General features: G+C 35.9%; 2 protein-coding genes across 2 annotated transcripts in view; one reads left to right on the forward strand and one right to left on the reverse strand.

Annotated features, from left to right (window-relative positions):
- Positions 1-26,743, reverse strand: part of LOC135684860 (E3 ubiquitin-protein ligase TRIP12) — a 43,879-nt gene that overhangs the window by 1,477 nt on the left and 15,659 nt on the right. Inside the window, exons 17-54 of the mRNA XM_065200543.2 lie at positions 26,213-26,324; positions 25,706-25,779; positions 25,392-25,441; positions 24,979-25,007; positions 24,347-24,558; positions 23,618-24,219; positions 23,050-23,314; positions 22,659-22,722; positions 21,984-22,093; positions 20,955-21,070; positions 20,493-20,577; positions 20,240-20,269; positions 19,741-19,812; positions 19,210-19,256; positions 18,985-19,027; positions 18,366-18,452; positions 17,656-17,703; positions 17,270-17,304; positions 16,730-16,757; positions 16,362-16,390; positions 16,027-16,114; positions 15,701-15,780; positions 15,242-15,372; positions 14,613-14,654; positions 14,046-14,128; positions 13,640-13,721; positions 8,227-8,287; positions 7,216-7,300; positions 6,904-6,972; positions 6,483-6,581; positions 5,594-5,708; positions 4,248-4,301; positions 3,524-3,903; positions 2,884-2,937; positions 2,524-2,637; positions 2,311-2,359; positions 900-945; positions 168-271 (exon numbers count right to left, since the gene is read on the reverse strand). Of these exons, the coding sequence (XP_065056615.2) occupies positions 168-271; positions 900-945; positions 2,311-2,359; positions 2,524-2,637; positions 2,884-2,937; positions 3,524-3,903; positions 4,248-4,301; positions 5,594-5,708; positions 6,483-6,581; positions 6,904-6,972; positions 7,216-7,300; positions 8,227-8,287; positions 13,640-13,721; positions 14,046-14,128; positions 14,613-14,654; positions 15,242-15,372; positions 15,701-15,780; positions 16,027-16,114; positions 16,362-16,390; positions 16,730-16,757; positions 17,270-17,304; positions 17,656-17,703; positions 18,366-18,452; positions 18,985-19,027; positions 19,210-19,256; positions 19,741-19,812; positions 20,240-20,269; positions 20,493-20,577; positions 20,955-21,070; positions 21,984-22,093; positions 22,659-22,722; positions 23,050-23,314; positions 23,618-24,219; positions 24,347-24,558; positions 24,979-25,007; positions 25,392-25,441; positions 25,706-25,779; positions 26,213-26,324 (3,874 nt within the window). The remainder of the gene's footprint in view (positions 1-167; positions 272-899; positions 946-2,310; positions 2,360-2,523; positions 2,638-2,883; positions 2,938-3,523; positions 3,904-4,247; positions 4,302-5,593; positions 5,709-6,482; positions 6,582-6,903; positions 6,973-7,215; positions 7,301-8,226; positions 8,288-13,639; positions 13,722-14,045; positions 14,129-14,612; positions 14,655-15,241; positions 15,373-15,700; positions 15,781-16,026; positions 16,115-16,361; positions 16,391-16,729; positions 16,758-17,269; positions 17,305-17,655; positions 17,704-18,365; positions 18,453-18,984; positions 19,028-19,209; positions 19,257-19,740; positions 19,813-20,239; positions 20,270-20,492; positions 20,578-20,954; positions 21,071-21,983; positions 22,094-22,658; positions 22,723-23,049; positions 23,315-23,617; positions 24,220-24,346; positions 24,559-24,978; positions 25,008-25,391; positions 25,442-25,705; positions 25,780-26,212; positions 26,325-26,743) is intronic.
- Positions 9,698-12,868, forward strand: LOC135692495 (uncharacterized). Its single transcript, XM_065210637.2, has one exon. It carries the CDS (start codon positions 9,698-9,700, stop codon positions 11,849-11,851), a length of 2,154 nt encoding a protein of 717 aa, XP_065066709.2. The 3' UTR covers positions 11,852-12,868.

Raw genomic sequence — 26,743 nt, forward strand, 5'->3', positions numbered from 1 at the left:
TAAGAATAAAATTTGCCAGAAACTCAAACCTGGTACAACATTTACTTGTAAGATTAAGCATAAAAATTTGTCATGCATGAGGACCTTTGTCTAAAATTCTTAGCAAGATCTGCTCGAGTATGGAATGTGCTGGCAAATGGGTAAAAAAGTGCAAACAAAACACCTACCTCCTACAGGCAGTCGTGGACTGCCAGTTATAAATTGCAAGAACTTTCTTTGTTCTTCTGCTTCATATTTACTTAGGATGTCAAAGAGGAATCGTACAGCTCGGCTAAAAAACAGGAATTTAAGAGAACTGAGAATTGATGCTTCATTTGCTTCATTAAATTTGTTAAGCAATGACAGAATGCTACGGATGTCTACCATTTACAAGTACTCTTTTCTAAAAAATTATTTTCTGTCACACAGAAATCCAAAAACACAGAATCTATATGCCCATTCCAAACAGGCTATCCTCAAAACCAGACAATATGGCTCAGTTTTAGATTCTGCTTAGTACTAGATCAGTTAACGTTTCAGCAGACAGGAGGGTCCTGCTCTCTACATCCAAGTGAGAAGACATTGATTGATCAAAATGAAACAAAGCAAGTGTCCTATCTTTTTTTCTAGGAAACTATATATAGGGAGAAAATTTGTAACACATGGTCGCTTGTAGATTTCATTATTGAGCACAAATCAAGAATGCAAGCTAAACATTTCCTATGATGCTTTCTCTCTGAAAACCAATTGCTACATTTAAATTAAATTAGCCAAAAGGACCTCTATGTGTCCCTGAATGGAAAAATTCCAATGATACTTTGTCACATGAACCATCATTCTTTACGCTCATCAGGAACCGTTAACAATTTGAAGCAGTATCCTGAACTTTTACAGCAGTTATAGATGATTTTAAAGCATACCTGTCATGTGTGTACCCATGGTCTGGTCGACAACACTCAATAAGTTCTGCAAAGAAAGTTAATATGTAATTTTCAGAACAAATAGGAATTCTCAATAATATAATAATCTCTCAATAATCGAATTAGCCCTCTGTGGGCGTACTTATTTTTGATATTTTTGGATGTGGGCTTGGGGCTTATACGAGGGGAGGCTTATAAAATTATTGTAGACAAAGAAGACATTATTAAAAGACCTTGTTTATTTTGTACAAATTTCTTTATTAGCATTTAATTAATTATTACCAAAAGTATGAATTTTTGAGGTAATTCAATAAAACACCAAAGGCAACCTCAGATGGCAAAAATCAACAAATCAAGGAGGGCCAATTTGAGAATTTACAGTAGCAGTGGGGACTTAAGGAGATCTCAAGTGTGACGTCACAAAAAAACCATTTTAGAATTTTCGAATTTTTACCACATAACTTAAAAGAACACCATAGAATACTCCTATTTATGAAAATCAGTTACATTTTTCAAAATTGGGTGAGCTATGGCCAATAGAAGATCTGGAGTTTGCTAACAGATTACTGTCATTTTGGCTCAGTTCATAAAGTTATGAACTGAGATCAAATTACAGAGGTTTGGTGGGGCCAGAGCTTGTGCCCATCTGGACATATCTCAGCTAATCCGTAATACCTTCAACTGATTTTGCAGATTTAGAAGTTTTCCATGATGCTCTTTCAGGTTATGGGAAAAAAACTTCAAAAATTCTAAAAATAGATTTTTGTGACATCATCAATAGACAACTCTATTTGAGGGTTTTTTTTAACAATTTGTAGTTCTAGAGTGGGGGCATATTTGAGGGGGACTTTTTCAAGGTGGGGGGGGGGGGGCAATTTGAGGATTTACGGTATTTCAGATGTTATATGATAGGTGATTACCTTCACACCATAGCTTTACATACTTAATCACTATCAAGATATTTTATCTTGAAAGTGCTTATATACAAAATTGCAGAACTGGCATGAGCTGTGAAGAATTGCAAAAAGTAGCACCCAATAGGCACATACAATGTCAAAATTGGAATATGTACACAAAATTTCACAGTAATTAACCCTTTTCCTGAACCCCTGATTCAATTGTGCTAAACCTCTATATTGAAAAGCTTCTGGTAAAAATTAAACTGGCATTGTATGTATCAATATATTTGATAGAGGGTTCAGAAGGGGGTTGGGTGGGGGGGGGGGGAGGTTAAGTGGCATGAATATTGTATTGTGGTTTACCATCCAAGAATGGCTTGTTTGAATCTATATTTCCTCTGGAAGGCTTTGCAGTCTAGGCGCTAGCTTAAAAAAGGCTAGTTTGAGAAGCCCCTAGCATTCAAAGCTTCAATGCAAATTGAGGTATTTGCTATACTAATTGGAAGACATACCTTTCACATCCCATTTCTCACTTCGGCTTCCACACAACAGTAGATCGATCTGCAATGAAAGTTGAAATTCTTTCATAACAATCACAATAAAAGTCTGACTTGATACTAGAAGACTTTTTTGCTACATCAATCTGGCAAATGATTATCTGTCCCTTAACATATTGAACATTTCTACTGCTAGGTATTAATGAAGTTTGTAAGAAGATAACTTACCTCTGAGCTGTAGAACATTTGCAGTGATGTAATGGGGAAGACCGACTCAAAGCCCTCCTTGAATGCTTGGAATTGTTTTGAAACACCTTCTATCAGGGTCCAGTGGACAACAAGCTGGAATTTAAATAAGATATTGAAATGCAATTCATTGTTTGCCTTCTTAAAACTTCCTACATCTATTCTAAACCTAAGAATTATCACTTCAAAACAATCTGAAGCTCTGGATTCATATTCATATTGGTTTGATTTGGTAAAATTTCTGTACCTTGATTAATGATAATATTTGTGATAATATCGATTTTGGAATCATTCCTCAGATAATGATGAAAACTACCTAAAATAATCCAGTATAGTTTTTACCTTGATGTATTCTTCTAAATTGTCAATTGTCACAGGAATATCTTTTCCATTTTTCTAAAACAGTTGAAAGTTGGAACACAAGATTAAAATTTATAAGATGGAATAAAATGGAACACACAATAAAGAGAGACAAGTGACCAAAAATGCAAATACTGCAAATGGCCATAGAGGGCAGTAATTGCCAACTTTTCATTGATACTGTTCCTGAAATATGACTATCACTTTCCAGAGCTAGGGAATCCACTTGACATTCAGCTGATTCACTTTCAGGTTCAAGTGAGTATCATAGCTATGAAATAGGATTGATGGGGGCAAAATTTTGGGTATTTATTTGTTTTGTAAAAGGATTAGGGTTTTTGCAAAATGATGATGTGCATTAAGATCAAACCTAAAAGGTGAACACAAGGACAACATGGCAAAAATAAAGGGCTCTGGAGAGGCAGATGCTAGTCAGGCCATTCACTGTCTCCTGATGATTTACAAATAGAATACTTGAAATAGAGTTTGGAGGCCCATATCTGCAGCAAACCTAGGATTTAAAGGGGCCCATATTTGCAGCCTTTCTAGGGGAAACTGGAAAACTTTTCTGGTGCCCTGGTGGGCCACACCCTCCTGGGAACACCGGAAATTAATAACAAACCTTTAATTCAATATTTCCATATCCAGGAAGGATGAAATCGAGGCTCAGATCATCAACTGGCATGCCATCCAGTGTCAAATTACCCAGTGCCAATCTCATTGTTTCTATTGTGTGTGCAGGGTCTCGTTCAATCGCCTTTTTCTTTTTTACCAAATCATTTAGCTGACTTAATGATTTGAATAGTATTGCATCAATATTTTGAATGTCTGAAAGCTGAAGCGTGGATTCAAGGCCAATAATCCATTTGCAAAATGGCTGGCTGAAAGGGAGGTCAATCATCCTAGAATCCATTATTGCCTTGGCAACAAACTTCCCAAGGAATCGGAAGCGAGATTTCACTTTTGAAAGCTGGCTCACTTTAATGTTCTTTGGAAGAGGTGCTGAAATATGATAGTAAGTATGTCAGAAAGGATGATTTCCAAAACTAGGTTAAGCTACTATTTATGTTTATCAAGGAATTTTAACTAGTTCTTTTTCTATGATTATGAGCAAGATTCTGCATTGCAGCTGCAATTCAAATTGAAAAGTATGAAAGTATGTTCAATGGACAACTACGAGGCATCTGAAATGATTGTTAAATGCAAACCATTCACAGGCAGCTATAAAATCTCTATATCCAAAAATTAAACATTTCTTAATTTGGTATAAACTGAAAATCCCTCAAAATGATTAAATGCAATGGCAGGATGTTTTAGAAAAAATAAACAAATTTTCATAAAAGTACCTGGGAAAAGACCACCTGGAGAGTGGATATAGCTTGTCACGTTTTTAGATTCACCTGCAATAGAAAAGTATAATATACCGATTTTGTAAAAATATGAATGGCTTTCAAGTCAATTATGAGCAACCATTTTATTGGTTGTGGAAAGGAAAAAAGAACAATTAATGAAACAACACGAAAGAACATAGAGGTACCACTAAAATTTGTAGTTCCTGCATTAAAATGAACAACAGGAAATCATCCATGTTAGGTATCCTTAAACATCTTTGTAATAACATGGCAATAAAATTTTTTGGAAACTTCAAATGGCTTCCAGCATCTAATTATATTATTTCACATTTCAAATCAATGTTACCAAGAAAAGAAGTGCATTAAATAATCATTGAATGGCCATTTAACAACCAATAAAACGATCTCAAAACGATGACTCTTGAATATCATGAATCTTGTTCCTTTCAGCACCGGGCAGGCCATCCTAGGAAAGGCATGCACACACCTTGGCACACAATTCCCTAAGAAGCGTGGTTTATCGCATGCCTTATCAAGGCTATGAGTTTCCACCTTTACAGGAAGCATTCTTAGGTCCTGTTTAATTAACAACGTTTTCATTTCATATCATATTTAGATTCCCAATCCCACATGAAATTTTTGCCTACTTGCACATAACTGCTTTCACTTTATCATGGATTTGGAGTTCTGTTTACACAATAATGCTGTAGTACACAGTGTAGTACATATGTGAAAACAGTATCATGTAAACGAGGCCTTAGCACGCTCACACCATTGGGTTTTCACTTTTATCTGTCTACAGAGAGGAATATGTCAGTTTTTGTGTGTTCACCATGTTTCCGAAACGGAGTAAATAATAATAGTCAGCTTCTGTGGTTTTTACCATTCACATTGCTTCCATTTTTGTAAATTGTTTACGAGAGTTTTGAAAAACCTTCGTTTGTGTGTATACACATTTATCTAGTGTGTTTTCAAGAACCTCTATTTTTGTGGACCTCCACTTTTGAAAGCATTGCAATAAACCTTAGTTTTTTTGGGTCGTTTTTGTGTCACTTTTGTGTCGTTCTAATTAAATTTTTACATTCCATTTGACAAATAGTTTTGAAAAAAGAAAATCTATACACTTGTACAAATAAATAATTCAAAAATGGGTAAAATCTTCAAATTTTGTACTTTCAATAAATGTTCATAAATACTTAATTATGCTGAAATAGACATAGCACCCCTTTGCACCCCTTGATTTGCCAAGGAGTATGATTCACTGCACACCTGCAGGTTCATTTCTGGTATGGCCTGGCTGGGCATAACAAATTTTGGATGCTGTCAATGAACAAGCATACCTGCTCCCTCGGCAACTTCAACAATGTCTCCTCGCCAGATCTGCAGCTCTACCTTCTGCATTTCTTTGGATACCAAAGTGTAGAATTCCAAAGTTGGGCCTAAACCACTACCAACCTTTAAAACAGTGAAACAAATTTTAACCCTTCAATAAAAAATAAAAATTCAGTTGATGTAATGCTACAGTTGAATCTCGTTAAGTAGGCCTTCAAAAGGTGAAGAGAACGATCCTACTTAGAGGATGCCTGACTTATCTGGAGTATGTTTTTGAAAATAATAAGGTATAAAATACAATGGTAATAATCTGTGGAATAATAATTGGTGGAATAATAATCGGTGGAATAATAATTGGTGGATAAATAATCAGTGGAACAATAATTGGTGGAATAATAATCGGTGGAATAATAATTGGTGGAATAATAATCGGTGGAATAATAATTGGTGGAATAATAATCGGTGGAATAATAATTCGTGGATAAATAATCAGTGGCACAATAATCGGTGGAATAATAATGGGTGGAATGATAATCGGTGGAATAATAATCGGTGGAATAATAATCGGTGGAATAATAATCGGTGGAATAATAATCGGTGGAAAAATAATCGGTGGAATAATAATCGGTGGAATAATAATCGGTGGAATAATAATCGGTGGAATAATAATCGGTGGAATAATAATCGGTGGAATAATAATCGGTGGAAAATTGGTGGAAGAACTTTTGTCATATTTTCGAAATTCAGAGGTAAACTTTTTAGGAAAATTGATATAACTCAGCACCTCTTTTTATGCGAGGCTTGTTTTTGATTGGCCTCATCCACTGATAATAGATATCATTCAAATGTTTGTACTTAATGTACATTGGTTTGGTAATGAGTGACGTTTTGTCTTACCTCTCCTTCATACTGGATCTCAAGCATTGCTCTTCCTCCAGCTACATCATTCATCACATTCTCAGCTTGTTCTAACAAGTCTGTTCTTGGGACAGTTCTCTGTTTAATGCAACAAGCTATTAGTTCTTCAATGAGAATAATACTGGCTAATCTAGACGACCAAATCCACCAGCATTAATTCAAACTCTACTTTTATGAAAAGAGAACGCCTGTATAAAGGGGTTATTTCAAGAACATCTTCGATTTTGACTCATCTTCGATTTCAAAGTCGTCTTTCATTTCAATCTCATCCTCTTCTTCCCCATCATCCAAATAACCCTCCGAGTTCTGGTTTACTGTTTTTTCTTAGCAAAATCATGTATCAAGACATGGTAAAAGCTACAAACTTTTAATAAAAGTAGATTTATATAAACTATCAAACCTTTTTCTTTTCAAGCCTTGGAGTCACTCTGTCGGCAGTATCCGTGCTTGCCAGTTCAGGGAGGTTTTCCTGTAGGATTTCAAGTGTTTATAGAATAAGCAAAAATAAAGAGTATAGGGAGATAGGAAACAAGAAGATTCAACAAAAGAGAGTGATAACTATTTTGGTTTAATAAATACAGATATATATTTGCATAATTTTGCATAAATAGCGGTAGCAGCGGTCCCTTGTTTCCTTCTGAGTAGCTCTAGGCAACAAGTCCTACATGTAGCAAAGATTCCTGCAAGATTTGTCAAAATATTATTGACTTACCTGTAACTTCATTAAAGCTCTGTCTCTATCAAAGGTAGTCGAGTAAAACAACTGCTGTCGACATTCAAATGGGAACAGGAATGCACTGAAAAGTAGATTGGTCCATATCATATAAAAGTTTCGATTTATGAAATGTTCTTGAGGAAAGAGGTTTTACAAAAAGTGCAGTCCTCTTGGAAACAGATAAATCTAAAGGCTTTTTTCATGAAAAACAGCTTTTTTTACTTTACTTAGATACTTTACTTAAGAAAGTGTAATGGTGGCAGGTTATTCCTTGAGCTTCAGACTCTTTACCAGCAGTATCTAATGCTTATTCCAACTTTCATGAAAATATATATAGATAAACAGATATAATAAAATAGAATATAGACTAGAAATGAGACATGTTCTCTGTTACTCCGAGTTTCGTGCTTGCGCACTCATCAGACAGACTATAATAGAGTAACAGAGTAACAGAGAACATGTCTCATTTCTAGTCTATATTCTATTTTATTATATCTATTGCTCTGTGCTTTTGCACATCGAGCACTGTCACGTCAGAATAGACAACGCAATCTGGAATAGATAAACAGATATGTATCAAAGTCAAAAAGATTTTCTGGACAGTATTCTGGCAAAAATATGAATTTTCATGATATCCCTAGATAAGCAGGGCATTATACTTAAACGTTTTTTTTAATAGACATCTGGAATGCAAAAAGTAAAATTCATAAATCTTGCAACAATAATAAAGAGAACACAAGGCGGTTATAGGGGTGGACAATTCAGTTCCCTATGCACCTGGAACAACTCGTTTTTAACTGCAGGAGACTGCTTATCGTTAAGCAGGCAACCAAATTTTTCACTTGAATTGTCCACCCGTGTCACCAGAGTTCCCTTATGGGAAATCACAGGCCATATGCAGGAGACCACAGAATGGGCCCCTGGTCTTCCAACGGAGAGCACCTTTTAACTGAAATTGTCAACCCCTGCAGTTCGGTCTTAACATCTTATGAGTTAATAAACACTAACCATGCAGTTGCCAGTTCACCCAGCCATGATGGTAAATTTCCAGTCATGATGGCAAGGGGATCTACAAGGAAAAGATTTTTCAGTCTTTCGAAGGGATATGCATAGCATGTAATGAAATTGATATATGCTTTATGCTAAACATAAAGATGATTCTTTTGGACTCAGCCATCAATGGGACACATGTTATGTTGTTGTTGTTAGTGTTGAGAGTAGTGAAGACTAGCGAAGCACGTGCGTTGCGTATATGTACAGAGATTCAAGTTTAACAGTGGTAGCAGAGGAAAAAAGTTCTAAGGAGCGTTATATCAGTGTTTTTTGTGCCATTTTGCCTGATTTTTGTGTCGTTTGTACTGGACTATATTTACTTCCTTCCCTATTTTACGTTACGGAGCCGGTCAGGCCCTAGGCCTAAATCACGCACCGTCAGCTATCATGACCGCCATGAAATTAAATCCACCTGTGTTCAACAGCAGTGAAAAAACGTTTGAGCGATGGGAAGTGGAAGTTCAAATGTGGAGTGAAATAACGGATCTGGAGAAAAAGAAAATGGGTATTGCTGTTGTTCTTTCTCTTCCTGAAAATGAGTCAGTACGGGCGCAGGTGATGGAAAGTGTTCCACTCGATGATTTGAAAAAGGAAGATGGCTTAAGCACTTTGCTCAACTTCATGGAAAAAACGCTCGGTAAAGATGATATGGAGGATAGCCTAGAAAAGTATGAAGAGTTTAAAAATTGTACCAGAGTTGCTGACCAGAAGATAAGTGACTTTATTCTTGATTTTGAACAGAAATATAACCGTATCCTAAAAAAGGGGATTAAGTTACCGCAAGAAATTCTTTGTTTTGAGCTTCTAAGTAGTGCAAATATAAGTAAGCCTGAAAAATTCTTGATTTTGTCTGGGATAAATTTTGACAAAAAGGACAACTTGTTTGAGCAGGCTAAGAAATCTTTAAAGAAATTTAAGGGAGATTTGGCTTTTGGTGATGATACGGGTTCAGCTGCAATAAAATTGGAACCTGTCTTTGTTGCTGCTCCAGAAAATGTTTTGGCAATGGGAAACTTTCAAACATTCAGGGGGCGGCCTTGGTCAAGGGGTCGAGGCTCAAGGATGTTCCCCAGTGACAAAAGTCGCAAGATGGCTCGGATTCCAGTGAGTACAGGTGGTGCTTCTGTAAGGCCAATCAATCAAAAGGGCCCTGATGGTTCACTTTTAACCTGCCATGCTTGTGGTTCTTACCGACATCTAGTTGCATCTTGCCCTTATTCTTATGAAAATGCAAAGATGGCCCAACAAGTTCTTTCAGACCCTGCAGAGAAAGTTGTCTTATTTACTGGTTACAACAAAGATGCAGTGCAAGTTCTTGGTGAAGAAGCAATAAATTGTGCTGTACTTGACACAGCTTGTACTTCTACCGTTTGTGGGCAAAAAATGGTTTCAATGTTACCTAAGCACTTTACCAGATGGTGAGCTGATGAAAATACAGCAGACCAAGGGTCAAAAGGTATTCAAATTTGGTGGTGGAGAAGTTCTACAGTCTCTCTTGTTTTGTGAATTACCTTGTAATATTGCTGGCAAAGATGTTGTCATTGAAGTGGATGTTGTTATGTCTGCCATCCCTCTTTTGTTGAGTCTAAAATCTCTCAAAAAGGCCAATGCAAAATTGAACATCGAAAAAGATACAGCCGAGTTTTTTGGGAGCGAAGTACCATTAAACTTTACTTCAAGTGGTCATTATTGCATTCCTATTGGAAAAACTGATGAGATAAGGGTACAGGAAGTTTGCAATGTGGTTCTGAGTGATGTGATGCCAGAAGAAAGAAAGAAAATTTTGCAGAAGCTGCACAAACAATTTGCCCATCCATCTATGCCCAGACTAAAAGCATTAATGGCTGATGCTGGAGTGTGGAAAGATCAATACAATGAAGAACTTTGCGAGATTTATGATGGCTGTCAGACATGCAAGATGTATAAAAAGACACCAGCAAGACCAGTGGTCAGTATGCCAATGGCAAGTAGATTCAATGAAAAAATAGCCATTGATCTGAAGAGCTGGAAAGGAAAGTATATCCTTCACATGATAGATATGTTCACAAGACTGAGTGTGTCAGTTTTTATTAACAGCAAATCCCCACCTGTTGTTGTTGAGAAAATCATCCAGCATTGGATTGGAGCAGGATGGGGTGTCATGGAAGGAATTTTTTTTGATAATGGTGGAGAATTCAATAATTCTGAAATGCGTGAGGTGGCTAGTATTCTCAATATCCAGCTTTCCTCTACTCCTGCTGAAAGCCCATGGAGCAATGGTCTATGCGAAAGAAATCACCAAATTACTGATCGAATGCTGGAAATCTTAACAGAAGAGAATCCCAAGACAGATGAAAATACTCTCCTGGCATGGGCAAATGTTGCAAAAAATTCACTGCAGATGTGGAATGGTTTTAGCAGTTATCAGCTTGTCCTTGGAAAAAACCCAAACTTGCCAAACATTATGTCAGAGAAACTTCCAGCACTACAAGGCACCACTTCAAGTGAAATTCTGAAAACGCATTTGGATGCCCTATTTTCAGCAAGGAAAGCGTTCATTCAATGTGAAGCTAATGAACGCATACGGAGAGCACTTAGACATCCTATCAGAGCCACTGATGATGTATTTAATCCTGGTGACAGGGTGTTTTACAAGCGTGATGGAAGTCATAAATGGCTTGGTCCAGGAAAAGTCCTTTATCAAGATGGAAAAGTTGTTTTTGTACGCCATGCTGGTGTATATGTTCGTGTGTCAACAAACAGACTAATCAAGGATGTAGACTTGAAAAATGATGATGTGGTTGTAGATCAAAGGGACACAAATCCAAATATGTCAGTTCCCTTGCAAAGAGATAATAGCTCTGGTGCTACAATCTCAACGCCACAGCTATGTGAAAACCTGGGTGCATTAAGGGTTGGTCAGGAACAAGACCCTGATACCCAGCACCATGCACATGATATGGAAGAGCAACCACAATTGGCATACCAACAAAAGATCTCATTAAGAAAAAATGACCAGATCGAATACAAGATAAATGAAAACGATCCATGGATTACAGGGACAGTTTTAGGGAGAGCAGGCAAAGCAAGTACCTCAACTAAATACTGGTTCAATGTAGAGGACAAAGACACAGGCGAAAAGAAAAGTCTTAACTTTGAACAACTGAGTGATTGGAAAAAGGTAAATGAAGAAATTGACTTAGTGACTGTCTCTGATACCAAATCTACTTTAAGTGATGTTTTGCAAGCAAAACATGTTGAGCTAAGGAAATTAAAAGATTTTGATGTTTACGATGAAGTTGAGGATGTTGGTCAGCCCTGCATATCCACTAAGTGGGTCATAACTCATAAAGATGGTGGGATGAAAGCCCGTTTAGTTGCCAGAGGTTTTGAAGAGACTCAATATATTGAAAGTAATTCTCCAACAGTTGCAAAAACAACCATGCGAATACTTCTGGCAACTGCTACTAGCAATGGTTGGACAGTAAAATCTAGTGACATCACATCTGCCTTTCTTCAAGGAAAGCAAATTCAAAGAGATGTGTTCATCAAACCTCCTCCAGAAGCTGCGCAGAGTAATGGGGCACTGTGGAAACTTTAAAAGACCCTTTATGGGCTAGCGGATGCTGCGAGACAATTCTTTGACAGTGTAAAAGAGGAGTTAATCAATCTTGGGATGAAACAATCCAAAGTTGATTCATCACTGTTTTACATGACATCAAATACACAAGTTACTGGTGCTCTGATTATGCACATTGATGATTTTTTGCATTGTGGTAATGAAGTTTTTGAAGAGAAAGTTTTGAAACCACTTGCAGAGAGATTTACAGTTGGGCGACGTGCAAAGGACAATTTTACATACATTGGTTTTGACATCAAGCAAACCCATAAAGGTATTACTATCAGTCAAGGGGCATATGTCGAAAATATTCAAAGTATTAAAATTGATCCAGGAAGAGCCAAGGAAAAGAAAAGCCCCTTAACATCTGAGGAACAGAAACAGTTCCGTAGAATTGTTGGACAGTGCAACTGGGTTGCACAAGGAACAAGACCTGATCTTGCATTTGATGTTGTTGAAATGAGTTCAAAATTCAACAGCAGCCAAGTGTCAGATCTTTTGAGAGCCAACAAAAGTTTATTAAGAGTTAGGCAGCACAATTCAATCATCAGAATTCCACATCTTGGACCTTGTAAGAATTGGCATATTCTTGTCTTCTCTGATGCATCTCTTGCCAACATGTGTGATGGTGTATCTAGTATGGGAGGTCACATCATTCTGCTACTTGGAATGAATAATGCAGCTGCTGCTATAGCATGGTCATGTGCAAAGATCAAAAGAGTAGTCAAATCTACTCTTGCTGCAGAAATGCTCAGTTTGGCTGATGCATTAGATCATGCAATTTATCTACAACAAGTTATTTCAGAGCTTACTTCATTTGATGACATTCCTATTGATGCTTTGTTGACAATAAATCAGTTGTAGAAGCTGTCTACTCCACAAAATCAGTTGAAGACAAACGTTTGCGTATAGATGTTGGGTCAGTTAAAGAATTGTTAGAAAGAAAAATCATAAATAGTGTTCAATGGATTCCAGGGGAACAGATGTTAGCTAATCCATTAACAAAGCTGGGTGCATCATGTCTGGATTTACTGAAGTGCATTCAACAGGGAAGAAAACTATTTTAAGGATTTATTCAGTTTAAAATTGTGACATTTTGACTTTATTTTATCCGCAAAGAAAAAAAATTATAGTTAATGTTATGTTGTTGTTGTTGTTAGTGTTGAGAGTAGTGAAGACTAGCGAAGCACGTGCGTTGCGTATATGTACAGAGATTCAAGTTTAACAACACATTCCTGCTAAGAAACATGCATATAACACTGTACCAATAATTAATCGTCTAAAAACAACTGTATACAAAAATAGAAGCAGTCAAACGGGGACAGACAAGCTGTAACATTGCAGTGTAAAAGCAAAGACATGGAAGCATAAAAGAAATCACACAGCAACCTACAACTCAATATATGACAATTTACAGAGTTTAGCAGCAGACGTGAATCAGTCCACATGTATTCGTCAACCTGCATATCAAGCAATTATGAAGCAAAAAACTCTCTGATGGTACAATCTTTGGACAGGACCAAATCGCTTATCCTACTTATAAGCTTGTATCTTCTGAATCTCATTAAAGTATGAAACATCAGAAAGATAATTAGGTATGTTAATTGATGACATAAAATCCTACTACAAATCACTGTCACACAGTCTCATCTACAGCTTCTTGATGGGCAGTTGCTCAGAACTTGCTACCTTGAACACTACAGTCAAGTATTCTAGCAACCTGGTCACTTCACTTCAACAAATAAATATAATCAGCAGCTTTTTGCCTACCTTGTAGTTGCCTTGAGACTTTGGCAGATAGTTTTGCATTGATGAATTCATTGACAGAGACAGTTGCATGAGGTTGATGAATCTAAAAAATACATTCAAAAAATTCAAGGCCAGAGCAAGATTTACCTACATCAAATTTAGTCATTAACTGTCTCATAAAAAAGTTCAGAGAATGTAACAATTCATTATCACACAAACTGGTTATCTAGAACAGCAAATTCAGTCGCATCTTAACCAATAAACTGATGGAATATCATATATTATTAACTTATGATTTCAAAATAATTGATAAACCAATTCTAGTTTCTTTTTCAAAATTAAACACAAACGTACATCAAGTAGAATGTGTTTCTCTTCAAAGACCAGAACAGGCAAATATTATCGATCAATCAAGAAAAACAGTTACCTCGTATAAATCTCCCCAATGTATATTTAGGTAATACAGCAACCTCATTAGGCAAATGGTTTCAAGAGAGGGGTCACTCAACTCTGTAAAATAACAAGATATCATGGATAAATCAGAGGTTAGGACAAAAACTTGTTGAGTATTTCCCAGAAAGTCAAAGATTTTTAATTCAATTTTTAACATTACAATTCAAAACCATAATGACCATTACATTGAGGGCTGTTTTGATTTGATATACATTGCAATGATCAGCGACTGAGTAAATTTCAATCAGTGTATTCAGGCAGTATTTGACAATTTGTTATTGCTATGGAAACATGTGTAAACAGTGCTAGTTTGCACCGGTATCTCATTTCTGTTTCTCTTAGTGGCAACAAAAAAGTGAATTTTGTTATGTTAAATCATATCATAAAAATCGAGCCAGGCTTGGCATCTTGTGTTAAAGATGCTTTGTTTACCACGCGTTTAAATCAAATGTTAGGTTCTATGACAACAAGGTCACGATGATATGAGTGGAAGAAAGCAAAACTAGTGCCATTCTGTAGGACAAAAATAAAGTATACGTACGGATATTGCCAGGCAGTTTTTCGGTTAAGTATGTAGACATATCTGGAAAAGACAGTGCAGACATTTAGAAAACTGAAGTTTTTGTCATGCAGATAAAATCAAGGGTATATAATCAAAGGTTTCGTCTTAATGGGCAGCATAAAAGCAATTACAAATAAGGTCACATGCTGTCCAATTTTGTCGCAAAGCAATGTGTGAACACTTTGCATTTGAAAGGCCTGGCAATATAACAAATTTTAGGCAAAATAACGAAGGGAAACATTAGTGAAGGGAAAACAAAAAGATTTGCCACAAAGTAGCAGGCATGGAATCGTTGATAATTTGCAGCTTCAGAAGAATTCATAGAAAGTGCATCAGATTGGTGGGAAACCTGGAAGGCTTTTATCCGACGATGATAGCTTGGTTATCCAAACATATGTTAAGATATCTCAGTGCTATATTTTTCTTAATCATTGCTGCTTATTTGCTACAACCTTAAATTATATAAAATTTTTAGCTTGCAAAGACAAATTTTTAACTTGCAGAGAAACTAAAGAATGATTAATTGTGGTTTATTTAAACAAATTATCTAAAGATTTTAGCCTAACGTTTCAGCATGAATGAAATGTAAAGTTAAGTATGATTCTGACCAGTGTTTTTAATGGACGATTTCGACAGACTTTTCATGGATGTTTTGGATGTTGCTGAAGACGATGCTGATTCAGAGCGTTTCTTGATCGCTGGTTGACTTGCAGCACTGTTTGGACTGATTGGACGATAACTAAAACAAAAATAGTATGTAAATAAAGTGGGAATCATGCAGCAGATACAGAATTCGCGTTTAATAAAGATTAAACTAGTCAACTGCTCTCCCCCCTTTCGACTTGACCTGGAAAATGTATATACATTTAAAATTGGATACTTTGTACACATACTGTATATACAAAAATTGAAGAGAAAACAAGAAACTGGGAAATTTACTGCGCTTGTCCTTCCAACAAGAAAGTTCAGGTTCCACACAACTGGTTAAAGTACATAAGATATGGATTTTCAAAACCTGAATGTTTAGGAAATTGTGGGTTGATGTTTGAATCAAGTATTCTACTCACAATATAGTGTGTGTTTCTGACCAAATGCTGGCCCTGCCGAGTGGCCCTTGGTCGTCATCGACATTGCCGTCTTCACCAAACTATGACGTAAAAGATACACAAAGGTCATATGCGGTATCAAACTGCTGAATTTAAGCCATTAGAATTCTGAGAAACACCATGAAGGTGTTTAAGAAAAAATAAGTAGAAATTTTAAATTAGATATTCATAATATATATAATCTGGCAACCTTTACAGCAATATCTTGATTCAAAATTAAATCGCTGCAAATACAATTTGAATATTGGCTTTAGTGCCAAAGTTAGACACTTAATGTAGGCACTTACTCCTGTGTCTCCATATTGACGAACTGCTTGGTAAATAGTCATGTCATATGGAAGAACACGTCCGTTTAATACAAGCTCCAAATAATGCCTGAAAAATAAAATGTACATTGCATTGGAAAGGTTGATGCCAAAAGAAGCTTTATAATGAATTTGCATGTTAGTATTGATAATTGCTGTCTCTCTTGGTATGTGTCTTTATATAAATGCCAATGGCCTAAAAATCACTTCGTAATTAGGTATACACTACAAAATAGAGTATTCATGCGGCAAAAATGAATTTGTAAGTGAAGATAATAGGAATGAGGCAAAAAACAATTTTTTTAGTGAAAACTCACTTTGGCTTCACGGTTCCAACTGAGGAGCCCTAAAAGGAACAACCGAACAAGTTTTTAGAAACATACAAATATAGAAAATATGATCAACAAGATACAACATGCGACAGATGGTTGTAACTTATAAAAATTATATACCTATATGTGCCACTGATATGAAAATATCCAATAGTGGTGTATACAAATAACCTCTTTTTCGATTCTCATCTAAGCAGGTAGTCACAATAAAGCTATGGCTGTGTTCAAGACGCTATTAGGCCTATCATGTGCCATTTTGAACATTTCACAAATTTTGACAGAGATATCTCAACGGTTAGATTTGATCACTTTCATAAAAACAGATAAAGAATATTGGAAGATTAACAACATACCCATGCCTCGTCAATCTCACCGTCAGTGCTAAAACAATGTGAAAAGCTGAGTAAGTGTCAGAATATTGGGCATTACAAGAAAAAGTAGAGTGGACAGTTTATATTTCCTTACTTTTTGACAAAACAAGGCTTAAATATTCTATACCCCTAGGCGAATGCCAAAAAACGGAAATGGAGTTCTTAAATGTGACTTCATAAATAATCTATGTTAAGAATTTTACCTTTTGATTTTTGCCTCACAACTTTAAAGAATAACAGGAAATACTTCTAAATATGCAAAACCGGATGAATAGGTTAAATTTGGAATAAATCATGAACAAGAGACTAAATTACAGTTATTTGATGGGGAAAAGCCCTTGCTCATTTGGACATATTTCACCAAGTTTGTAGCACATTTAACTGGCTTTGCACATCTAGAGGTATTTAATCATACCCTTGCACATCAATTTTTCAAAATTCTATTCAAATTCAAAAATTCTAAAAATAGATTTCTGTGATGCCATCACTTTTTAGCTCTATATGTTTGAAGAAAGACCTTACCCTTCATCATCATCACTATCTTCATCATCGCCATGCTAAAAAGAAATTTACAAAGATAGTAAAGATAAAGAACATACAATTCACGGGGAAATATAAAGCATTTGATCAGAATCTATTGAATATTTCTCTATCACCCAAAGGCATACATGAACACCTTTTGTAGATTAGGATAATCAATTTTGACTAAAAGATAAAAAACAGCCTAGCGGTGATATTTGAAACAATACTTTCTGCAAAATAATAATCAAAGATTTGGATCGATTAGAATGTAGTTTCCTTTAATAAAATCTTACTTTTTCCTAGTCATTACTTATTTAATCACTAAGCAGAAATCAAGATTACTGCATTGGAGAGTTAGAGGAAAAACAAGAAGGAAAAAGGCTAACCTCACGAACTTTTCCGAACCCTCTTATGACCAAATATCTCTCTACCGCCTGGATAAAAAGGCAAGAAACAACAGTAAGACAAAAGTTTTTTTCTAAAAGACTTTTCAATGCCCGTTTACAGTTATGGCAAAAACATTACGTATAGTGAACTTTGATGAATGGACGCTCTCGTCATAAATATTCTAGATTGATATTTCATAAAGAGCCGAGCTACAATAAAAACCAGGATATCTGACAAGCCGTGCTCCTATGATGAATTACAAGTTTCTCTAGATACAAAACAAACGCTTTTTCTGTTTGTTATAACAAATTTGTAGGATAGTACGAACAGAGCCTGGTATGTAGAGAAAGGTTTGCTTGAAATTAAGAAATTCATATCAAATCAGTGCTTTAGGACATTCTAAACTAAATTAATCGACAATAATGATGATAGAAACCAAAACAAAACCATTGTCAGTTAAATACTACATGACAAGAGCTTCAAAACCTAGTTACAGAGCTGAATTTGTAAAATGTGTTAACTTCTAGTTATTACGATGTTTATAACCTTAACAAGCTTCAAGTGAAATACTCCTTGTTTTTGCATACAATTTACTTATTAATACTAAGGTTTTGCTATTTACGTGACAGCTTAAAACATCCCGTTTATTTTTTCACCGGTCATATTATCAAACAACAAAATGGGATTGGTATTTAGAGAAGGTTGTTACCTGAACAAGTGCCAATGGATCAATTTTAACCGTGCCACCTTTCCATTGCCTCAAGATGTGACAATCGTTGTGTCTTTGCAGGTTACACTGTAAACAAATTTCTGAATTAACATGGGTAACATAGAGAATTCATCATTCTAAAATTCAATTTGTAACTAAATCCTCCAACTGCAACTGCAAAAGGATTTATGTTCAAACAGAGGCAGGTCAGTAGCCTTGTTTCTTTCAGTTTGGCAGGTAAGATGCCATACCTTTGAACTTAAAGTCAGTACATCTAGTTTGACGGTAAGAAGGAAAAAATATAGGTTGGATCTATGTTGTTTTTAGAAGGAAAGTTTTGCCTTCGTTGATCTTGCAGAAGGAAGCTATGGATTTCCCTTTGGTTATCAAAAACAAGCTGAAAAGGTTCAGTTTTGGAATTTAGAAATATTCACTGCACTACAGCTTGATTGAAATGATTAAAGGCGTATTTTTCATATCGAAAATTCCCGTTGTATTTAACCTTGTTCTTTCTACACTGTCTTCTGGGGCCACGTTACAATCTTACTTTGCAAATGATTAAACCTCGTTTTATTATAAAATAAGTATTAAAATCAATTTTCAATTTGAATTTACAAACCTTAATTTGATGGGTGTTGAAAAACCTCAGAGCAGAAGTTCCCCTAGGTAAGAAAAATCGATTTAACATTGAAGTATAAAAACAAAAAGAGTTGACAAAAATGTTTCAGTTGAATAAATATGAAAGGAACAGCAGAAGATTTTTGTCGCTGTGTTTCGGATAATATGAAGTATTCTGTCAAAGTATTCTGGCAAACGTATTCAAGGGGTTTTAGATGCAACATACCTTGACCCATTGACTGCACCGGGTAGGTCATGACACTTTACTGTAAACTAAAACAAAAAACATACAAATTTTCATCTGTGTGCACCACTTTGATTCTAAACTTTTTAGAGGGAATACAACATTTTCTAGCTTTGGGGCCATTTGGCAAGAGTGATTAATGGAAGAATCGTTTTTTATGTTAAAACTTATTGTTAACTAGATAACTATAAAACGTGATAAAATTTGACATGGTAAAACTAGTATTAGTCACACCTTATTTATTTATTAACTTCGAAAAGGCGTTTGCTAATACATTTATACTGAAACATAAACTGTGAAAAATAAAAGGGAACAGTAAAAAGGATTTATCAAGGGCGATAAACCCAAAGAAAAATATATATAAGTTGTTTCTATTTGAAAAAATAGCGTTTCTTTGGAAGCAAGCTTTCAACAAGGTGGAGTTTTAAATCCCAGAAGAAAATAGAGAGTAACATGTTTAAGAGAACAGCGATTTCTTGGAATTAACTGAGTCTATGGCGAAAATATATTTACCTGTTCCAACTGATTAATGCAAAGATTCAATTTCTGAACCAAAGCAGGAAGACAGGGTTTTGCAGAAGGCTCCTTCAAAATGACAAACAGCAGTAAGTCTCAACATTATATAGCAAAAAAGCGAAACTAATAGCCTTAGGGAGAATTAGGTACAATTTTTACTGTATTGATCTCCGATTATCTACTACGATCTAGGAAAAATGGATGAGAAACCTGAAAAGACAGGATGACCATAACAACATTACATATTTGTAAGAGCATAAAGACCCAAGGCAAGAAGTCTTTTAGTACTATCAATAACTATTGGAAGATAACAGAATTCGTGAAGGGTCTTGTTGGTTGCAAAATATTTCTGTATGCAAATATGGACAAATCGTAACACATCATAGAAATGCTGGTAGAATTGAAACAAACTCAACGATTACAGACAAAAGGCAACTTTGAAATAGCTAAAAACAACTTTGAAGGGTTTTGATTTAAAAACATATGCCCAACTTACAACCGATCTTGTTGATAGCAAATCTGGATCCTAAAATTAAAAATAATTGTTTCTTCAACACCAAATAACTTCTACTAAGTCACTGAAGCCATAATCGGGAAAATAATAAAATGTTCAAGTATCATCGAGCATGGGGCATCGGGAAAAAACTGAACCCGTAAGCAACCATTTACGTGCGAGTCAAATTTAAGCTTGAATTTAAATGTAAGAGCTCTGTTTATAAGAATCAAATGTAAAATTTCGATCTACTCACAGGACAACCGAGGAAAACGTGCAAAAATCGTTTGATTCTGATGTTTCTTTGAACTGCATTGTCGGGTCGATCAATGGTCAAGTACCTGCAAAAATGAATATTTATTTATTTTATGCGACTAAACTTAATCCAAAGAGCTTTGTTTTCATACTGCAATAAAAATTGCAGACCATAACTGTATACTACTGCGTTTGTCAAATGATCATGGGTGAACATGCCGTGAAAATTCTGCGAATCTTCCTAAAGCCCTAATTGTTTCAATATCTATAAATTCTATCCTTTATATTTCCTGTTGGAACTTCTTCTCATAAAAACCCTGGGTGAAAATAAAACACATCCACTCACTAGCCTTGCATTGTCTGGTTAACAAGATTCGCAGAGTATTCGCCTACTTGACAAGATTGTGTCCTCAGCAAGAATGCAAAATTTAAGAACCAATTTTCCCAGTTAAAAGGTTTTTACCTGAGAAGGCTTTTGATCAGGCCGCTATGAAGAATCTCGAAAGCACTTGCACCATGATCATTTTTCTCTTTCAAAACATCGCTGATTTCTTTTAATGCTGCAATGCCAGTATCTCGCTAAAACGGAGGCAGAAAAGATCATGAAGCATCCAAAATGTAATTGAGCCATTGTAAATAATATTAAAACGGATAACTGCAATGTATAAGTTGAGTTATGGCAGGGAGTACTATTCATGCGGCTAATGGCTAAGTATAAGTTGAATTGAATTCTTGGCCTAACAATCTGGGTGAGACAGCCTTATTTAGCGAAATTGAATACGCAACTGTGCAAGAAAATGTCCATATCAAAATAGATACAATCAGTAGTTTACCATGTACCAGAAATACTGCAAACAAATATCAATTGAATGCTTATATACCCTGCTTACCAATAATATATTCGATTAACAAATTTAGGATACTCTTTAGTCGAATAGGTTCTTTAAAGATACTTTTGCAGGCACACAATGCACAAATGAATCGTAACATGAATACAAATATTAAAATGTTGATAGAATCGGGTACGGATCAAGTAGTAAGATCAAACTTCATAAACCTTCCTGTTTCAAACACATTTTTATTGAATTTTCATACATTCTCTGTGCGTACAAAGTTCCCCATTTGACATCGATATCCGCAAACACTAACAGTCACATAACAATACATTACGTCATCACCGCCACAAAGTTTGAATGGTATACTTGTTTGAATGGTAAGCATTTGCCATCTCTTTGCACACTTGTTACACTTAAACTGAACTATACTTAGATTCAACAATTCTGTTTACATATTAACGAGACTTTTTCAGGTTATTTGTCAGACAACTGAGACTTCAAGGGCAGCGATGATGTCAAAGGCGCTGTCTTTTCTCACCCCGTATTTTGCGATAATGTACATCGAAAAAGAAAAAGCAAAGCAAATATTGACTATGCTATGTCATAAAAAGTAAATATTGACTATGATTGTCATAAAATACATAAGAGCAACTCACAGTAAGGGAGAGATCTTCGGCTGCTTTCGTCAGTCGATGAAGAATACTGAGAGCTGGATGTGAGTCACCAGCAAGCTGTTCTCCAAAGTAACTTTCGTAGAATTTGGCAGCTGAAATAAAAAGTTAAAAAAACGTCTTGAAACATTGCTGCAACGGAAATTGCTTCTAGCTCAAATGCTGGTTATGAAAGGATGGCGTGTACGGATAGTGGGGTGAGCAAGGGAGGATAACAGAGATATGGGTGATCGGGGATGAAACCAGCTTGATTTAAGGATGTAGGATGGAAGATGAATACAAGAAAGATTAAGCCAAGTTCTTTATATTACGTGTTTACGTGAGGCAGGTCTTTATATTGAGTTTAATTTTCTAAGTGAGGTGGTATCAAGTATAAGAGTTGGAAAGGATATGATGTAATGAGATGGAAAGAATCGTTTACAGTATCAGCTAGCGGGAAAAAAGTACGGGCATCATACTTTTTCAATCGTAAACACAACAATCTGGGAGGAATTTCGACCACTACCCCTTAACAGAAGGTTGTTCGAAAAAACGGAATACTGACGTAGGTTTCGTGCAATTTAACTCAAAGAAAAACCTTCTGATTTGGCTGATTGTTTCAAAATTGAGAGAAATATACAATCTTAAAATGAATCATCGAAATAAAAAGCGAAAAAATACCTTGATCCTTAATCCAAGATTTAATTTTGCCCTTGTTTTCATCTTCTTCCTTAACGATTCTCTCCTGGGAAAAAATAAGCTTATGAATTGCAACGACCGTAAAACAAATTGCTCATTGGGTTAATTGGGACAAGTAGCTTAAGGGATTGTTTATGTTCGATAAAGTGCATTAACCTAAAGCTACTAACAAAATGGAGGTTATTGATCAAAGTAGAAGCAACGATCTTCTAAAGGCTAAAATAGGATGTTCTATAACAGTTTTCAATAAAGGAGTTAGGAAGTATAAGATCTTCTCTGAAGACCATTTTGCATAATCAATAGACCTGTGGTGTGAACAATGCCAGAAAGATGTGTTAGGAGCAACGTTGAGATACGTGATCCTCTGTATTACCTTAGAACCTGTTGCAGAGGCTGCAGCACTAGTGTAGGATTGCGATCTGCCCCATCTTGGTGCGAAGCTTGAGAAAAACGATGTTTTCGAGCTGCTTGATTGCTGACTAGCAGTGGTCGTGAACGTGGCTGCCCGTGTTCGGGAATATGCAGACGCCCCCTTTTTAGATGAAGTTGATGGTGCATCATCCGCCATTGCGGCCTGGCTCTGCTTCTGCCTGGACAATCGTTTTGATATTTTCTTTCGTTTTGAAGATTCGGTGATCCTGGAACGCAAAGTTTCAAGATTATCGAAGCCCTAGTGTTTTCATAAGAATTGTAAAAAACATCTCTCTAACAAAACCTTTCAAAAACATACTTTATAGAGCCTTTAGTGCTTTAATGGAAGGAAAAACTCAGGTAACAAGCGAAAGTTGATTTATGTTTGCAAATAGAGAGAAGTCACCTGGCCCACAACGCTATATACTGCTCTAAACAACAAGACAGATGTCTTTGATAAAAATAAGTTGAAGACGAAGGTGAGTTTTTGGTGACATGAATTGAAGTTGAATCTAAATCAATAAACTCACTTTCCAGTTGAGGGAGATTTGTCCAAATCAACCATGATCCCGTCGACAGAATCTGAACACTTTACTAATTCGCTTGCACTTGCAACTCCTTTGGGCTTAACCTCAGCTGGAGCCTTATCTGCACTACGCCCCACGTTGCCATCAGACTTAACTGACAGCGACATTGCACGATGCATGACGCCCTCCCTGCGAAATGACACGTGAAATATGTCCGGCAATTTGATCATCAGTATCTCAGCCTTTTGCAATGCACAGCAGACGACTCTTGGATCATTTGAAGTGAGCATCCCAGCCAAGTAGCTGGATATAGGCAAGTTGTCGAGAATTGGCTTCAAGCATTCAGCACTCGAATGGTACAACATCTTCAAAGCAGCATTCAAGCATTTGTGTTTAACTGCTGGACCAACAGACGAGTAGTAAACATCATACATTACTGACAACAACGACTTGACAAAAGTCTCTCCAAGAGCAGGCTCTTCAGTTAGGGCAACCTTCCTTTCATCCTCGCCTTCGACTTCTTTATCTTGCGAAACTGAAGTGGAGTTTTCTGCAGCGTTTAGCTTTCGCTGGATCGATCTGATTGTTCCTGTGTCTTCGTTTATCTGAAAGTGGAAAATAAAATCAGTTAATGACACGCAAGTAAAAGTTTTACTATTTAAAATTTGAAGACAGCAATTTTGAAAATACACCCTCTCAGTCAGAAAAAGAATAGGAGGAGAGCAACCCTACCTGTTGCATGTTAGTAAAATCGATGATATAATTCCTGCCCAGTGTCGAAAGACTAATCTCATCCTCGTTGCTTTGATGAGCAGCTTCGAGAATTCTGTTGTCAACCCACATGTAATTATGCCAGACACCCCTGTCATCTCTCCATTGCCAACAACCACTTGTAGTATTTTGCTGGCTGCCTTTCACGAGCAAGGCATCTACGCTGAAGACGCCTATGAAATAAAAAGAAAATAAATCTTTGATGAAGACGTGTAGAATAAGCCGTAGCAATTACAAATCTCTGAGCCTCTGAATACAAATACATGTTTGTATTTGTTGCTAACTAGCATCCGAAGGTAGTTTTTAAGACACTGAGAAGCTATGCTTATCGAGCAGTGTCCTGGTCCTTCCTCTCGATGTGACCACACCTCGTGATTCTTACGCCTGGAATTACAGAGAGCTGGCGACTCTCCCCACACTGGGTGAAAGTTTGGTCATGTCAGGGACTCGAACCACGGACCCTTGGGTCTGTAGTCAGCGCCTCTAACAACTGAGCCATCCTCGCAAATACATGTTCAATACGGTAGAAGGCCATTGAAAAATTCAGTTCGAAAAGAAAGGCAAGTATCAAGAACTAAAAACTAGCTATATACCTGTGGCGGGTAGTTTTGGTAGCAGCTCGCTAAGAGATCAATTATAATAAACATGAATAGACGAAGGGATATGTATTTCTGACAATCAACATTAACAACATTAACAACCAAAAGAGCAGCTGAATGTCAATGCTTTCGTAAAATTATCATAACAATACAAGTTATTACTTTCTACACATCTTGTCTATTGATCCTTTTATAATGTTCATAAATTTGGCCGCAATTTGAATATATATACCTTAAAATATTTAAAATCTACGCAAAAAATCAATTTTTTATTGTCAAATATGACAATTCGCATTTTTTCTTAGAATTCTACAAAACTGCACAATTTTATATATATGTCTTACAATTATACACCATATATTCTGCAATAGAGTAATGTAGCCTCTGACATCAAAACTAATATTTACCTTACAAAACATGTTATTTCATACAGCTCTTGAGGTGTCCTTGGAATCAACTAAATGCAAAAGAAAGGAAACAATAGAACGTGTTAGTGGCAAAATTCTAGCCGCTGCGATCTTTCAACAAGAATGACGAATGGATCGTTTGCATAACAAATACATCTTAACAAAAACCCAACATAAAAATTATTAAGAGCTTACAAAATAAACTAACCATACCCTTGGTACAAAAATACAAAAACAAAATACAAAATTGAAAATACAAAAACAATGTTGATGTTGGACGCCTGAAGTTATATTTTTAGGTATTGCAGGCTTACCTCATTATGTGAAACATCATTATTTTCCTCAGTTTGATTGCCAATGAGGAGATATTTTATGGTATCTGCAATATCTACAAAAATAAACTAGCCGGTGAACATTTATTCAATGGCTGACTTAAAAAACCGCAACATAGTAGATATACTGACTTCATTGTTAGCACTTAAAGTCAGGAAAAGTAACGTAGCGAATCAACAAAGTCGATTCATCAGATGTTAAAGGTAAAGGTGATACATAGAGAGGGGCTGCAGTTAGAAATGAAATATTCTGCATAGATCAAGGTTACTAACAGAGATTAAACTGTGGTTAAACAAAATTATACGAAAACCTTCCAAAGATAAGCTATTGCTTTCATGAGGTCTGTAGTATACCTTTTTATACCACGTTGTTAAGTCTCTTATGAGAATACATTTTACGTTCAATTTACAATGTTCCGCTATAATTGATAAGGTACTAGGTTATGTAAACTGAATTTTAATGTGAAATGAATAAGTAAAGTGACATACTCTGTTGGAAAAGCTTGACAGCGATCGCAGGACAGTTTGCACACATGATAGCAAGCATACGGATTACCATTACAAAGGTGCTCGTACTAATAACGGGCGGTGAGATCATAAGCTGCAATTCAAAATACAGACGATGAATTTCAGAAAAGGCAAAGGGCTTTACATCTTCTGGCAAAAAAGGGGCTATGATAATAATACAAGTGAATTGGATAGCATTTATATGAATATGAAAGTAATCTCAAGCAAAAACATCACCAATTTTTCAGGAGTGCACTATCATAAACATAAGGACGAAATTGTTGTATCTTTGAAAACAGTGTGGAGATTTTGCATTTAAAAAAGAAACAACGTGCTACCAAAATTTCGAAAGTACGCGTTCCTTCCTTAATTAGTGGAAGTTTAGGCTTTATCAATGTCTTTTCCCCACTGTTTTTCAGTCATATTTAGAAATATGATACTTGTTTTTAGTACAATCTAATACCTGTGTAACGCTGTTAACAGAAGGCGTTAAACTTAGAACAGCTGACAAAT

The sequence above is a fragment of the Rhopilema esculentum genome, chromosome 21 (assembly GCF_057945365.1).
Source record: "Rhopilema esculentum isolate cy_ngs chromosome 21, ASM5794536v1, whole genome shotgun sequence".
Taxonomy (NCBI): domain Eukaryota; kingdom Metazoa; phylum Cnidaria; class Scyphozoa; order Rhizostomeae; family Rhizostomatidae; genus Rhopilema; species Rhopilema esculentum.

What these genes read in the sequence shown, in the direction of transcription:
- LOC135692495 (XM_065210637.2), top strand. Translation starts at nt 9,698, where the DNA reads ATGAAAATACAGCAGACCAAGGGTCAAAAGGTATTCAAATTTGGTGGT.